The 14,916-nt window shown below is 49.7% G+C and overlaps 3 protein-coding genes across 3 annotated transcripts; all 3 read left to right on the top strand.

The window, feature by feature from the left end:
- On the top strand, positions 1,506-3,460 carry LOC8061358. Its single transcript, XM_002457379.2, has 2 exons — positions 1,506-2,504; positions 2,617-3,460. Exons 1-2 carry the CDS (start codon positions 1,911-1,913, stop codon positions 3,283-3,285), a joined length of 1,263 nt encoding a protein of 420 aa, XP_002457424.2. The 5' UTR covers positions 1,506-1,910; the 3' UTR covers positions 3,286-3,460.
- LOC8061357 lies at positions 7,608-9,114 on the top strand. Its single transcript, XM_002457378.2, has 2 exons — positions 7,608-8,179; positions 8,256-9,114. The coding sequence occupies exons 1-2, from the start codon at positions 7,643-7,645 to the stop codon at positions 8,910-8,912; spliced, it is 1,194 nt and encodes a 397-aa protein (XP_002457423.1). The 5' UTR covers positions 7,608-7,642; the 3' UTR covers positions 8,913-9,114.
- Positions 11,681-13,350, top strand: LOC8061356. Its single transcript, XM_002457377.2, has 2 exons — positions 11,681-12,443; positions 12,515-13,350. The coding sequence occupies exons 1-2, from the start codon at positions 11,880-11,882 to the stop codon at positions 13,169-13,171; spliced, it is 1,221 nt and encodes a 406-aa protein (XP_002457422.1). The 5' UTR covers positions 11,681-11,879; the 3' UTR covers positions 13,172-13,350.

Raw genomic sequence — 14,916 nt, 5'->3', positions numbered from 1 at the left:
TAACACAGTCAAATGAATCAGCATTTGTTTCTCTCAAGGGAGCATGCATCTTAGACCTTGTTTGGATCCACATGTATCTACTTCAACCCCACATGTGTTGTAGTGAGTTGGAATGGAACTTAGTTTGATTTTCACTCTAATCTACTTTAGGCCTTGTTTGATGTATGCGTATCCACTTCAATCCACATGTGTTTGAGTAGATTGTAATGAAATTTAGTTTAGTTCCGTTTCAATACATTTCAACACATGTGGATTGCATGCGCATCCAAATAGGTCTTAGGAGGCATTGTTTAGATGTAGTTGGAATTATATCAATCCACATGTATTGCAGTGGAATTTGAATTAAATTCCACCTCAACCCATATGGATTGAGGTAATTCTGACAATGTCTAAACAAACCCTTAATATATGTAGATTGAGGTAGATACACGTACATGCAAACAAAGACCCTTTGGAGCTACATGATTGAGAAAATTTGCTCATTGCCATCAAAACTTATACTAGTTAATTGCCATAAAAAAATCATAGAATTCCTTAACTGCCATCAATTTGTAATTTTTTATTCCTTAATTGCTATTATCGTCATTTTTATGGGTTTTTTTATTAACCGCCATTCATTGAGGTAACTTGTTTTTTTAGGCTGTCTCCAATAAAAAGACCCATTTGAGAACCCAAACTTAAAATGAGTCTCCAACACAATATCTATAGCCTTCAACATGATACCCATACAAAAGACCCATTTTGAGTATCAGGAGAGGTATAACCCAAATTTGGGTATCCTCTCTCCTCGAGATCCATTTACAGAGAGTATTGTCTTTTATGTCTTGTTGTTGAAAAAGACTAAAAAAATTTGGTATCCTCTCTCCTCAAGATCCATTTACAGAGAGTATTGTCTTTTAGGTCTTGTTGTTGGAAAAGACTAAAAATAGATATGGAATTTTTTACGTGTACCTAAAGAACAAATGAGTCTTGTATTTTAGGTGACGATTGTCGAAGAGAGTCTTATTTGCCATCACCATTACATGTTGTTCACTTGGAATTTTAATTCCGATGTTGCCCCTGCGCTATATGAAAGAGGGACCACCGACAGCGATTTCGCTGCCGTGGAGGGCGTCTCCATCGGCAGCAAGGATACCTGCGTCCTCTTTCCCGACGCTCAGCCTTGCCTTCGACATCAGCCATGGCGGCTTCATGGCCGGACATGGCGACACCGGCCCAGGAGCTCGCGAGGACGGGGCGGCCATGGTGGCTTCGTGCCCGGCCGGGGCGGGTTGGGTGCCGGTCTGGGCGACCGCGCCCCCAGCCGCCGCCGCCGCCCTGCGTCGCGAGTTCGCACGCCTGCGCGGTCGGGCCAAGTGCCGCCGCCTCGCCGCGCCACGAGCCCGCGTGCCCACACGGCCGGACACCGCCACCGCCCTGTGCCGTGATCCCGTGCGCCTGCGTACATGTTCTTGGAGAAAACCGAAGGATTGAAGAAAGGAGTAAAACTGTCCTTTTCCATCTAGTCATGGCTGCTTTTTACGGTGATGGCATTTAATAAGGAATCACAAATCACAAATTGATGGCAGTTAAGGAATGCTATATTTTTTTATGGCAACTAAGAAATCAGTATAAATTTTGACGGCAATGAACAAATTGTCTCTATATGATTCATAACGGAAGCAAAGTGTCAACGTGCGACCCGTAGATTTAGCTCCTACTGATCATTCACAAAAGAGGTTAGTGAACGCAACTGACTTTTGGAAGGAGAAATTTGCAGAGCAAGCAAAGCGGAGCTGTGGGAGTGCGTGTATTTTAGTTCCATCCCGTTGAGGCAGTGGAACACCGGCCGGAGATAGTATAAGTGCATAACCAAGGTAGCTGAGCTCACCCAGCGACAGTTGTGCTGCCAACTTCAGGCCAATCCGGCCATGAACGACGTAAACAAAGCCATGGCTGTGTCTCATCACTCTCACATAGGCGGGAAGAAGCTCCTCAATGTGGTGCCTATGCTCATCCTCTTCTCCCTGGGATTCGTGCTCGGCATGACCTGCAACTCCAAGTTCCCAAACTTGTACCTCTCCTCCAAGTTCCCAAACTTCTACCTCTCCTCCGCCGCGCCATCGCCGCCTCCGTCGCCACCTCCGGTACCATCATCATCGTCGCCACCTCCTCCGGTACCATCTTCACCGCCTCCGGCGCCACTGCCACCGCAAAACCCTGACCCACAAGTGGGGCTGGCACGCTTCCTCGCGCCGAGCAGCGTCGTCATGCACAACATGACCGACGAGGAGCTGATGTGGTGGGCGTCCATGACGCCCAAGGTCCGCAGCACGCCGTACCACCGCGCGCCCAAGGTTGCCTTCTTGTTCCTGGCCAAAGGGGACCTGCCGCTGCGGCCGTTGTGGGAGAAGTTCTTCGCGGGGCACCAAGGCCTGTACTCCATTTACGTGCACACCGATCCTTCCTACACCGGCTCGCCGCCGGAGGACTCCGTCTTCTACGGTCGCATGATCCCAAGCCAGGTAACTATATATATATAGAGCAATCTGAATCCTGATAACGATGCAGAAAACGATCTCGAGCTGAAGCCAACTACTACTATATATATATATATATACAAAAAATTTTTTGCAGAAAACGATTTGGGGAGACGTGAGCCTGGTGGCGGCGGAGCGGCGGCTGCTGGCGAACGCGCTGCTGGACATCGGCAACGAGCGGTTCGTGCTCATCTCCGAGTCGTGCATCCCTCTCTACAACTTCACCACCGTGTACGCCGTGGTCACGGGCACCAACACCAGCTTCGTGGACGTGATGGTGACCCCGTCGCGGTACAACGAGCTGTTCCTGGAGCGGAACAACATCACCATGGCGCAGTGGCGCAAGGGCGAGGAGTGGTTCGAGATGGACCGGGACCTGGCGCTGGAGGTGGTCGCCGACGGCACCTACTTCCCGACGTTCCAGGAGCGCTGCGTGGGGCTGCGGAACTGCCTCATGGACGAGCACTACGTGCCGACGCTGCTGAGCGTGCTGCGGTGGCCGCGGAGCGCCAACCGGACGCTCACGTTCACGGACTGGAAGCGCCGGGACGGGCTGTACCACCCGCACAGGCACGGCGCGGCGGAGGTCACGCCGGAGCTGGTCGAGGAGATCAGGGGAGGCGCGCGCTCCGGCGGCCGCAGCAGGAACTGCAGCGCGTACCACGACGGGGCCACCGGCGTCTGCTTCCTGTTCGCGCGCAAGTTCACGCCGGACACGCTCCAGCCGCTGCTCCGGTTGGCGCCCAAGGTCATGGGGTTCGGGTGAGACGAGAGATCGAGTCTGTATATTATTGGTGTGGCCGCTTTAGATGTTTTTGGAGTTATTTTAGTATTAATGTACGAGTGTCATCTATCAACACCAGTCACTAGTCACTAGAAGAATAAAATGATTTTTTTTTAAGCTTCTTCTTTACGTGTAGCTGCAGAAACGGGAACGCTAGCTTGCATCGGTTAATTTGGCCAACATTGCTTGCTAGTTTCACGGCGCGCGATCACAATCACGCAAGCACCCGCGTGCAGGCCCGTGATCGCCGTGCGCCCGCCCAAGGTCGCCGACCTTTTGACTTTTGAGGACCCGTAGAGGCCGTGAGAGCATCTTCACCGGTAAGTAGGGAAGAAAATCTCAAACCTCAAAATTAGTTATTGGAGGTCCTACGAGTCTTTTTGGAGAGCCTTGAAAAGCTTTATCTCCAGCAGAATGAGAAAATCTCATTCCCAATATCACATCTGACATATGAGATCAAATTATCATTCAAACACTTTCTTCTTCCTCACTCCCTAGCCACTGTCATCGGCGACAAGGACGATGTTGTTTCATGGTGGCTTCAAACAAGAGAGAAACGAAGTTCTTCGACTCAATGCTGCTTCAGATTACTTGGTGCCTTTGGATAGAGAGGAAAGTGCGAGTGTTTGGCAGGGCGGCGGCCAACGTCGACGTCGTTGTCAAGAGCTTGTTGAGAGAAAGCGAGGACTAGGCACTAGGGGTTTCCTCCCATTCATAGTGATCAACGACCCCTGGTCGCGCCATAGGGTCTTCATGTAATTGTCTTTTTAGGTATTGCCATTAGTCTAGGGGTTCGTTGACCTTGGGTTGGTAGCCTCTCGCCGCCCTACTTTAGGTCCTTGTAACTTGTTTTCTTCACTTCTTAATGAAACACGGGTTCATCCCGCTCGTGAAAAAAAACTCCCTAGCCATCCCCATCCGTTCATTCCCGTGAGACTGCAACCTCTGACTGCGAGCCGCCCCACACCTGTAACGCCTCCGCTCGAATTCCTCTGTGTGTCTCCGTCATCCTCCTCCGTCGCCACTCCCTTCTACCTCCTTTTATATTGCTTCTCCTTCGTCGTCCCTGGCCATGGCGCCTAGAAAGCTTCGTCCTCGGCCATGGTACCTAGGAAGTTGTAGATCGTCTTCCCCATCGTCCTCGGCCATAGCGCCTGTGGCAAGCATCTTCTTCTTGTCGTCCCCTTCCTCATCCTTGGCGTCGTTAGTTGGATCTCGCGCCAAAAATCTTAGGTATTGGGAGAGGGAGGTTTCCCTCATATTTGAGGGGTTGGGGGATGGATTTTGAGGGTATGAGAGGCTAGAATAGGGATCTGTTGGAGCTCTCAAGTCCCTTAAAATTCAGGTTTTTCTCATTGGAAATGTGAATTGGAGGAGAGATGCTCTAGCTGGCCACGTGTCCATGCGACATAAGGTAGCAGTAATGTAGCAGCACTATTGACCATTGTGTAGCGTAGAGACGTTTTTGTTTTCGAGTCAAAAATAAACTAAAGAGAGGAGCTAGTAAAGCCATGATTTTGAGCTTCACCGGCTCCATGGTACAACTACAGTATCAGTGCTGAAGCCCGGGCTGAGAAGAGTTGTGCCAAAGAGGCCCCAAGACTTGCTCACGCTCGGACTCGACGACTTTGTCCAGGAAGTAGGAGCGCTTTGAGCAGAAAAGGTCCCATGGTCAATGGGCATGAGCTTGACTTTCGTCACTACAGTTGTGCTGGGAGCTAAGTGTTTACATCAATGTATAAAACGAACTTAGGTGCAATTTACAACTAAAGAGCAAGACTAATAATAGGTTACTGGTTGTACAAATCTTTATAGTCTACCTCTCAATTCATTCAGTACTTACCTCTTCACTGTTAATGTATGGTCCATCTATCTCCCTTATAAAGTTTTTTGGTTCTTATGTTAACCTGACAGTAAACTTACAACACACTTCTTCTTCTCTCTCTCTCCCTCACCTTAGTATACAACCGACCAAGGGCGGATCCAACGGGGGGGACTAGGTGGGCTGCATGCAGCCCCTCTGATCTGATTTGTCCATCAAATTAGTGTCATCAAATTCTAGCTTGAGCTCTAAATCTTTACTATTTAGCCCCCCCCCTATCTCCATCCTAGATCCGCCCTTGCAACCCACCTATATAGTCCTTACTATACTTGCTCTAAGTGATAAACATACGCAACTATGGATTTGAGCTTGCCTTTATCTAGAGTAGACAACTATCCACCTTTGACATTTCAATATCTCTAAAACTAAACTGCAACGTTTGGCTCCACCACCCGACGACACAAACAAATCATATCCCCTTTCTCTCAGAAGCATTTCATAAAATACCAAATATTTATAAAGAAAAGTTATGGTTCCCGGTGCGATGCAATGCACGGGCAAAGACTTAGTTTTACATAAAGATATGAAATTCACATAAAAACATAAAAATCCTGAAGTTATTTTTCAAAAAAGTTAACTAGTTTTGAAGAAAAGTTGGTTATACTAGCCCATCATTCAAAATATATCATTTCTCATGGTGGTAGGAAGAAGAGAGTTGGTTCAGTCTGTGCTTAGTTCATTGCCAGTGTATTTGATTAATGTTATTAAGCCCCCAAAGAAGTTCTTCAAGGAATTTGATAAACTTCGGCGCCGCTTCCTTTGGGCTGGGGATGGGCAACTCGGTGGGGGCAAATTTAAAGTGGCATGGACAAAAGTCTGCACGCCAACTCCAAATGGTGGCCTCGGCATCAAGGACCTTGAATGCTTCAGTAGAGCACTGCGGCTGTGATGGCTATGGTTTGACTGGGATGACAGGGATCAACCATGGAGAGGCCTAGAACTCTGAGTGGACAGCGCAGAACGACACCTATTTAACTCCGTGACTATTGTGGAGTTGGGAAATAGACGTCATGCATGCTTCTGGAACTCTAGTTGGCTCAATGGTGATGCCCCGGCAAGTTATTCCCAAAGCTCTTCAGGCATAGCAAGCAGAAAAAATGCTCGGTGGCTGATGCACTGACGGAACAAACATGAATCAGAGACATCGACCATAACATGAACTGGCAGATTATTGCACAGTTCTTGGATCTCTAGAAAAGCTGGAAGATGTAGAGCTCATGCCACCGCAGGAAGACCGAATAACATGGCCGCATTCATCAAATGGGCAGTACTCAGCCAAATCGGCATATTCCCTGCAATTTAAGGACCTTGGCGTCTGTGCTCGGCTAGTTTAATGTGGAGGACGAAAGCACTGCCAAAGTGCAGATTTTTCCTTTGGTTGTTGCTATATAACATGATTTGGACAGTAGACAGGCTCCAGATTAGGCAATGGCCAAACGAGTACTTCTTTCAGCTATGTATGCGGAATCTGGAGACGGCGCTATGTTTGTTCATTGAATGCCCGGTGGTCCATTCATTATGGGAAAGAGTAGCAATCTGGGTTAGAATGCTGAACCTGCGACCTGTTAATTGGGGACAGAGAACAACGCTCCAGGAATGGTTCATCAACATGATGAGCATACTACCGTCAGCTACGAAGCAAGGGTTAAGATCACTGATTATGTTTGTCATTTGGTAAGTGTGGTGTGAACGGAATAGAAGGAATATAGGAGTATGATGAAGCCAGAGTTTGGGCATACACCGTAACACCGGTAATCAGGGGCTGCAGCTGGTGCTGCCGGTGATTGACGACCATGGGGTTAGCCTTAATAGCCTAGCTCCAGTTAATGTTGTAGTTGACTCCTTCCAAATGTAAATTAGTCTTAGACAAATGGGTGGCTATTAGGATTTAGGACCTCACTTCGGTGAGCTCCAGGTAAAATAGGTGCTAGCGCTCCTTGTGCCGAATTTTGTACAGAATTTTCTCTAACATATCAATGAAAATCGGTAACGGATATTTCGAAAAAAAAAATGGTAGTATATTATTGCTTGTAGTCACCCATCGGTATGCACTTACATCTAAACTAATACGTTGCGGAAGAGATAAAAGGGCTATGGTAAGCTGTTTGTACACACAATTATACGTGGTCTTTCCTCATCAGAAAGAGTTTTTTTTTTAACGATTTACACAAAGTAAATAGTTGCGCAATTTATATACTTGTACCAATGATACCTACTGGAAGCAAAGGGGAGTTGAACCTGTGGCTCTACTGGGCTACTGGCTCATATAGGTTTCCTGACGATAGGTATCCCACGCTGATACTCAATAGCTTACTGAATACTCCATGCTTTTGCACGAACAAGCCATGCCAATTTGCACAACGAGTCAATCTCACCAGCAGTAGCAGTAGTACGTATAACCAAGGCAGCAGCTGCATTTCTCTCTCGCTCATGCCTCTGCTGGCTTCAGACTAAGCCATGAAGAAGGACACAAACAAGCCCACGAGGGCGCCGCGCTCAGTCGGGAAACTCCTGTATGTGGTTCATATGCTCCTCTTCGTCTCCTTGGGATTTGTCCTTGGCATGGCGTCCATAGCCAAGTTTCCAAACATCTACAGTTACACCCCTTTCGTTGCATCACTGCCCTTTCCAACGCCGCCGCCGCCACCTCCACCAGCAGCAACGCCGCCATTGCTGCCAGCACCACCAAAGAACAACCTACGAATGGGGCTGATGGACTTGCTTGCGCCAAGCGGCGTTATCCACAACATGACCGACAAGGAGCTGTTCTGGAGGGCGTCTATGGCGCCGAAGGCCCATCGCACGCCTTACCGCCGTGTGCCCAAGATTGCCTTCTTGTTCCTGGTGAGAGGGGAGCTGCCGCTGCGCCCTCTGTGGGAGAAGTTCTTCGCGGGGCACCACGAGCTCTACTCCATCTACGTGCACACTGATCCCTCCTACACCGGCTCGCCGCCGCCGGACTCCGTGTTCTACGGCCGCATGATCCCAAGCAAGGTAAATAAAATTCTACTAGCACTGCAAAATGCTCTGCAACCATGAAATGAATATGCTCATTGGATTGGATGTGCAGGAAACGAAATGGGGACACGTGAACCTGGTGGAGGCAGAGAGCCGGCTGCTGGCGAGCGCGCTGCTGGACCACAGCAACGAGCGCTTCGTGCTGCTGTCGGAGGCGTGCATCCCCGTCTACAACTTCACCACCGTCTACGGCTTCCTCACCGGCTCCGGCACCAGCTTCGTCGACAGCTACGGGAACGGCGACTGCCGGGCGCGCTACGACAGGTTCTTCGCGGAGCGCACCAACATCACGATCGAGCACTGGCGGAAGGGCGCGCAGTGGTTCGAGATGGACCGGTCCCTGGCGATCGAGGTGGTCGCCGACGAGCACTACATCCAGATGTTCCGCGACTTCTGCGTCGGGCGGTGGCGCTGCCTCACCGACGAGCACTACCTCCCGACGCTGCTCAACCTGCTGGGGTGGACACGGAACGCCAACCGGAGCCTCACGTACGCGGACTGGAAGCGGCCGCAGGGGATGCACCCGCACACCCACGACGGCGCCGAGGTGACGGAGGAGCTGATCCAGAAGATCAGGGAGGACGGCGGCAACCGCTGCTTCTACAACGGCGCCCGCGACGGGATCTGCAGCCTGTTCGCGCGCAAGTTCTCGCCGGACACGCTCCAGCCGCTGCTGCGCTTGGCTCCCAAGGTCATGGGCTTTGGGTGACCTCATGGACAAGAGTAATTGTATCGTTACAGATTTACAGTACTTCCTACTAGCGTATCTGAGGTCGAAAACACAAAACAGTTGCTTATTTATTTCGACTAAAAGGTTATTTAGTTGAGTGAACGATTTTAAACCGGACTTGTGCTCCTGGAATCACTAGTGGTTGGGCATGTTTGACCCAGAAGAATATATAGGAACAGATCAGAACATGCATCACAAGTTATGCATCCTCGTTTACCGTGTGCCTACAAACTTGTGTCAATCCTAAGTTTCCTTTCTTCTCAACGAGTCAACGTGTACCCGGATGAGAGGTCAAGCCAACTCTCAACGTGCTGAGCATCTCGATCGGAGTGATGCTCTGATGGACAGCTGGGATAAATGGTGTATGTATGGACAAACCTCGAGCCACTACACCAAGACATTGAGGCCCTTTTTGTTCCCTTGCTAAATTTTAGCTAGCTAAACTTTAGTCACTTTAATAGCTAAAGTTCCAAACACATTGACTAAAATGAACTAAAATAGTTTAGTTCTATTAGTCACCCAAGAGTAGCTAAAATAATTTTAGCTAGCTAAAATTTAGCAAGGGAAACCAAACAGACCCTGAGGCGGCAAATATGTTTGTTCGCGGCACAGAACGACGCCGTGTGCCTTATTTTCATTCCCGTTCGAAATTATATGAGCCCTTTATTTGTGGTACTTAAAAGACAGGTCATTCTCACTAAAAATAACTTAGCTAGAAGGAAATTGGATGAAAGTAAAGATTCGACTTCAACCTCTCCTTATATATCCTCTTTCATGAACATGACATCTAAAATGAGTTAAGGTCAATATAACTCCGGTGATTCAAGGATTCCTATCACTCGAATTTTTGTGCCCAATCCAAAGATGCCATGTGACATTCCACATCTTCGGCAAGGTTAGTGCTAGGGTTTAGGGTTTTGGAGTTTCCCTGAGTCTATCAGGCTTAGTTGGATCGTTGGGGGAGAATGTTAGCCCAATGGTAGTGGCGAGCGCGAGGTGAGGCGACAGTGGCATTAGCGGAGCCAGAAGCTTTTAGAAGCTCGGACAATTTTTATTATACAAAAATATTTAGCTTGCAAATTATAGGGTTCTACTTTGATATATTTTTTTCTTTTGAACTTCGACGACGAGTTTGGCCGGCCGCCTAGCTAGGGTGGTCGGACTGTGGCTCCGCCAGTGGACAGTGGTGTCGCTAATCAGGCAGTGGGGGGAAGACTGTTGAATTTTCCAAGGGCATGAACGTCATGGTGATAGTCTGGCGACCTCCACGGAGTTGGTGTAGCATAGTTTGTAGACAGCGGCGACGGAGGCAGTAGGGAGTTGTCGAAGCTGGAGGGTAGGTGGTGGCAGCGGGGGAGCTTGACTAGAGATGAAGGAGACGGCGAGGAGGAGGCACATCCGATGGATTTTAGGGGGGGGTGTTTTGAACGGTTGCGGACCGGTGACGGGTGAGCCGCCAGAACTAGGTAGGGAGGTAGAGGCGAAAGGGGTGAGCAGGGCGTCGTGGTTGGGTCCATGCAAGCAAAGGGAGATGAAGGGAAAAAGAAGATAAGATGGAGAATAGGAGATTTAATCTAGACCCTACATTTTAGATCTATGGAGGAAAAACGTGTGATGGTTAATCTCAAAACACTTATTTTGTTACCTAGACTAGAGAAAAATGTTCTGTTTGGAAGAGCCGTTGACAGGTTCTTCTTTTGTTGTGCTCCTGGCTAAGGATATATTTTTTCTTTCTGCTTATGTAAGATGATCCTTTTGCACAATATTATATGTAACAAATAGATCTGGAGCTGTTTATAATTCTCCATCGGCAGTTTAGTCGTCCTTGTGCCATGGTGGATTTATTAGAAGCATAGAAATTGTTGTCTTTGAGGGGGTCTCAACCTAATTTTAATTAGTTTCATCATGCAAGGTATTAGAGATAAGACCAAAGTTATGGTGACGAGAGTCCAGAGCCAAAGGGCTCCCTAGCTTTTGGCCATGACTCGGTCTTTGGTGTTACTTTTTTTCTTGGCTTGTAATGATCATGCCCCATTGTAAGAGCATCTACAAGAATCTTTCTAAAATTCATTCTCTAAATCATCATTTGGAGAGTTATCCATGTAAAAAATCGATTTCTAATGTTCCCTCTCTCCGGTAGTTTTTCTATATCTTGAGAGAGTCATTTTCGCTATCTATCTTTGGCTAGCGAGAAATCCAGAATAGAGGGTGACTATATTTGGATAACCACTTAGGACTTCTTTGGATCAATTATGCCCCATGGAGATTAGATAGGATTGAGAATTCCATCAAATTCAACATTCGTAATAATTAGAGAGGATACAAAGAGCCTTTGAGGCCTTGTTTAGTTCACCCAAAAACCAAAAACTTTTCAAGATTTTCCGTCACATCGAATATTGTGGTACATGCATGGAGCATTAAATATAGATGAAAACAAAAACTAATTGCACAGTTTGCTTGTAAATCGTGAGACGAATCTTTTAAGCCTAGCTACTCTATGATTGGACAATGTTTGTCAAATAAAAACGAAAATGCTACAGTGTCAAAATCCAAAAAGTTTTTGGGACTAAACAAGGCCTTATTCTTGCATCCTACTAGTGTACTATGTGTTGGAGAGAAAAAAAATTCTCCATCGGTAGTTCATAATGGAAGCAACGCAAAGGATGAAACTACGACCCATCGGTTGCTTGCATCCTCTAACAACTCGCGAAGTGAATCAGGCCGGGCACGTAGTACACTAGTAGCTTTTGCACGAACAAGCCATGTTAATTTGCAGCGGAAGCAAAGCGATCGGCGCCGTGCGTGAACTCCGATTCCATCAACGAACGAGGCAGCAGAGTAGCAACCATTGTATAAGGCTAGCTGCAAGTGTGTACTACCAGGGCAGAGCGTTTCTCCTTCTCCCTCACGCATGCTAAGCTAGCTTGAAGCCAAGGAGCCATAGCCATGAAGGACACGAAGAAGCCCACGCGGGCGGCGGCGTCTCGTTTAGGCGGGAGGCTCGTCGGCGTGGCATCCATGCTTCTCCTCGTCTCGTTGGGGTTCGTTCTCGGCGTGACCTCCTCCAACGCCATGTTCATCCGATACTACCTCCCTTTCATGCCACCGTCGTTACGCTCTAGTGCTGCGCCCTCGTCGTCGTCTTCTTCGCCTCCGCCGCTGACGACGCCACCAACACCGCCGTCACAGCCGCCGCCGCCGCCGCCGCAAAGCCCGCAGGTTCGGTCAGCGGGCTTCCTTTCCCCGAACGGCGTCATGCACAACATGACCGACGAGGAGCTGTACTGGCGAGCGTCCATGGCGCCAATGGTCCGCCGCACGCCGGACAGCCGCGTGCCCAAGGTGGCTTTCTTGTTTCTGGTCAGGGGGGACCTCCCGCTCCGCCCTCTCTGGGAGAAGTTCTTCGCGGGCCACGAAGGCCGGTACTCCATTTACGTCCACGCCCACCCCTCCTACACCGGCTCGCCGCCGCCGGACTCCGCGTTCTACGGCCGCTACATCCCCAGCCAGGTAACCAAGATCCAGAGCAAAATGTATGGATGCATCTCGTGCTAAATTGGCAACATCCGGTTTGATTGCAGATAACGAAATGGGGCGACGCGAGCCTGGTGGAGGCGGAGCGGCGGCTGCTGGCGAACGCGCTGCTGGACGTGGGCAACGAGCGGTTCGCGCTCTTCTCCGAGGCGTGCATCCCGGTGTACGACTTCGCCACCGTGTACGCCTTCCTGACGGGCTCCGACACCAGCTTCGTGGACTGCTACGAGAACGGCGGCAGCCGGTCGCGGTACCGGCCATTCTTCGCCACCCGCAACATCACGCTGGCGCGGTGGCGGAAGGGCGCGCAGTGGTTCGAGATGGACCGCGCGCTGGCGCTGGAGTCCGTCGCCGACGACGCCTGCTTCCCGGCGTTCCGCGACTTCTGCGTGGGGCGGAGGGAGTGCCTGATCGACGAGCACTACCTGCCGACGCTGGTGAGCCTGCTCCGGTGGGGTCGCCGCAACGCCAACCGCACGCTCACGTACGCCGACTGGAAGCGGGCCGTCAACCGGCACCCGCACACCCACGGCGCCGACGAGGTGACGGAGGAGCGGATCAGGGAGATCAGGGAGGAAGGCGGCAGGCGATGCTTCTACAACGGCGCCAGGAACGGCATCTGCAACCTGTTCGCGCGCAAGTTCTCGCCGGACACGCTCCAGCAGCTGCTCCGGCTGGCGCCCAAGGTCATGGGGTTCGGGTGATCGACCTGCTGCTGCAGCCGGCGATCCCACCGGCCGGAGCAGAGGGAGTGTACCATAGCATTCTGCGATTCTTTGCGTCGTGGCTGATGATCGATCCAGGTTGAGCTGGGATCACAGGCAGAGAGTCCAATTCCAGTATCAGGATTCAGGAGAATAAACTCTGAATTTTTTGCCAACCATATACACAGTACCATGAACACCTCGTTTGTCAACCGATAAGATCATGGTGCTGGGCAAGGATCTGGGATTCGGCCCGAATCGACCGAATCTCAGCGAAATTCGCCCAATTCGGCCCAGCCCGAAATAAAACTAAACCGGCCAAATATTTCAGCCCAATTCAAAATTGTCAGCCCATTGAACGGTCCAGTAATGAGCCTAGGAACTCTTTACTGTGAATACATGGCAGAAACACTCATCCCACCCGATGTTTGGCTCTCCGCCGCCGGCGCAGAAACATCCCACGAACTGCTCCAGCGTCGTTGCCGCCGCTGCCGCCAGGGCCGCCACTATGAGAGCCATGGCCGCTTCTCGACGTCTGCCCCTGCGCCATGGTGGCTCCCCGACGCCCGTCCATGCGCCACGGCGGCTCCTCGACGTCCACCCCGCGCTGATCTGCCGCGCCAACGCTGCCCCTGCCGCCACCAGACACCGCCACCCCCTCCTCGCTACCTATGCGTTCCATGGTGAGCTGCACACATCCTCCCCATGTCTAGTGCTATGTTTGACTGTGTTGGGTAAATTTTGTTCAAATTTGCTTAAATTTCATTCAAATTTATAGTGGATACCGGTCCGAATTTTCCGAATTTCGTCCAATTCGGTGAGCTCCGAATTTTTTCAAGAAATGGATCCCAGAACCTTGGTGCTGGGCTGCTGGCTGGTTCACGGTCACGGCGACATGGCGTAGGCATGTCGTTGTAGGTGTTGGGGTTGGGTAACGCGGGGCGGAAGGCGGAGCACGCGCGTCTCGTGGGCCGGCACCGCGACCGGCGAGAACGTGGGCAATGGAGTGAGCTGCCGGATGCGTTGCGTGCTTCCCTCCTCAGCACGGGAATCGGAGGGGAGAGACCGGACCGGGAGAGCGGAGGTTCCGGTGATTTGGGCGGAAAAGGCGGGCCTTGCATGGTGGAGGACAGGAGGAGCTTTGACTTTGTTCACTCGTGCTGGGCTGGACCTCCTCGGTTTGGTTATTGCTGGGCCGCCTGTTGAAACGAGCTCGAGCGTAGGATAGTGGGTGGAAACTGGCAGCCCAAAAAATGGTGAGCTTGTTAATTTGAAGGCCTGACATTAGTCTTCTTTTTTAATAGGAAAAAAATTCTATTTTTCCTCACTCAACTATTGTGGCCTGACATTAGTCTGTTCTTTCTCTCTAAACTCCAAAACCAAGCAAATCACATCTCTCAACTTTTAAAACCATGTGTTTTACCTCTCTGGCTTAGTTATAAGCAGTTTTAAAGACGGTTTTGTTTTTTTCTTTTTATTTATTTATTTTGGTTGAATATTTAAAAAATCATAGTAAATTATAGAAAACATCATAAAATATAAATCTATTTTTTCGACACCACATGAATAGATCTACACAAGGAACATATAATATGGTATGTTTTAGTACAAAGTTTTTGTTGTAGATTTTAATCAATTATTTTCTATAACTAATTAGAATAAACACACCAATTTAGCTCGACCAAATAGGCGCAATGATTGTACTTGCTCCTACACAAACTTTGGACTATAAATTCGAGTACTTG

The sequence above is a fragment of the Sorghum bicolor genome, chromosome 3 (assembly GCF_000003195.3).
Source record: "Sorghum bicolor cultivar BTx623 chromosome 3, Sorghum_bicolor_NCBIv3, whole genome shotgun sequence".
NCBI classification, from domain to species: Eukaryota; Viridiplantae; Streptophyta; class Magnoliopsida; order Poales; family Poaceae; genus Sorghum; species Sorghum bicolor.
The sequence above is the reverse complement of the archived record's forward strand: the minus strand, read 5'-3'. Positions and strand labels throughout refer to the sequence as shown.

Coding starts and splice junctions, on each gene's coding strand:
- LOC8061358 (XM_002457379.2), top strand. CDS start 1,911: ATGAACGACGTAAACAAAGCCATGGCTGTGTCTCATCACTCTCACATA. Junction 2,505..2,616: donor GTCGCATGATCCCAAGCCAG/GTAACTATATAT, acceptor AATTTTTTGCAG/AAAACGATTTGGGGAGACGT.
- LOC8061356 (XM_002457377.2), top strand. CDS start 11,880: ATGAAGGACACGAAGAAGCCCACGCGGGCGGCGGCGTCTCGTTTAGGC. Junction 12,444..12,514: donor GCCGCTACATCCCCAGCCAG/GTAACCAAGATC, acceptor GTTTGATTGCAG/ATAACGAAATGGGGCGACGC.
- LOC8061357 (XM_002457378.2), top strand. CDS start 7,643: ATGAAGAAGGACACAAACAAGCCCACGAGGGCGCCGCGCTCAGTCGGG. Junction 8,180..8,255: donor GCCGCATGATCCCAAGCAAG/GTAAATAAAATT, acceptor TTGGATGTGCAG/GAAACGAAATGGGGACACGT.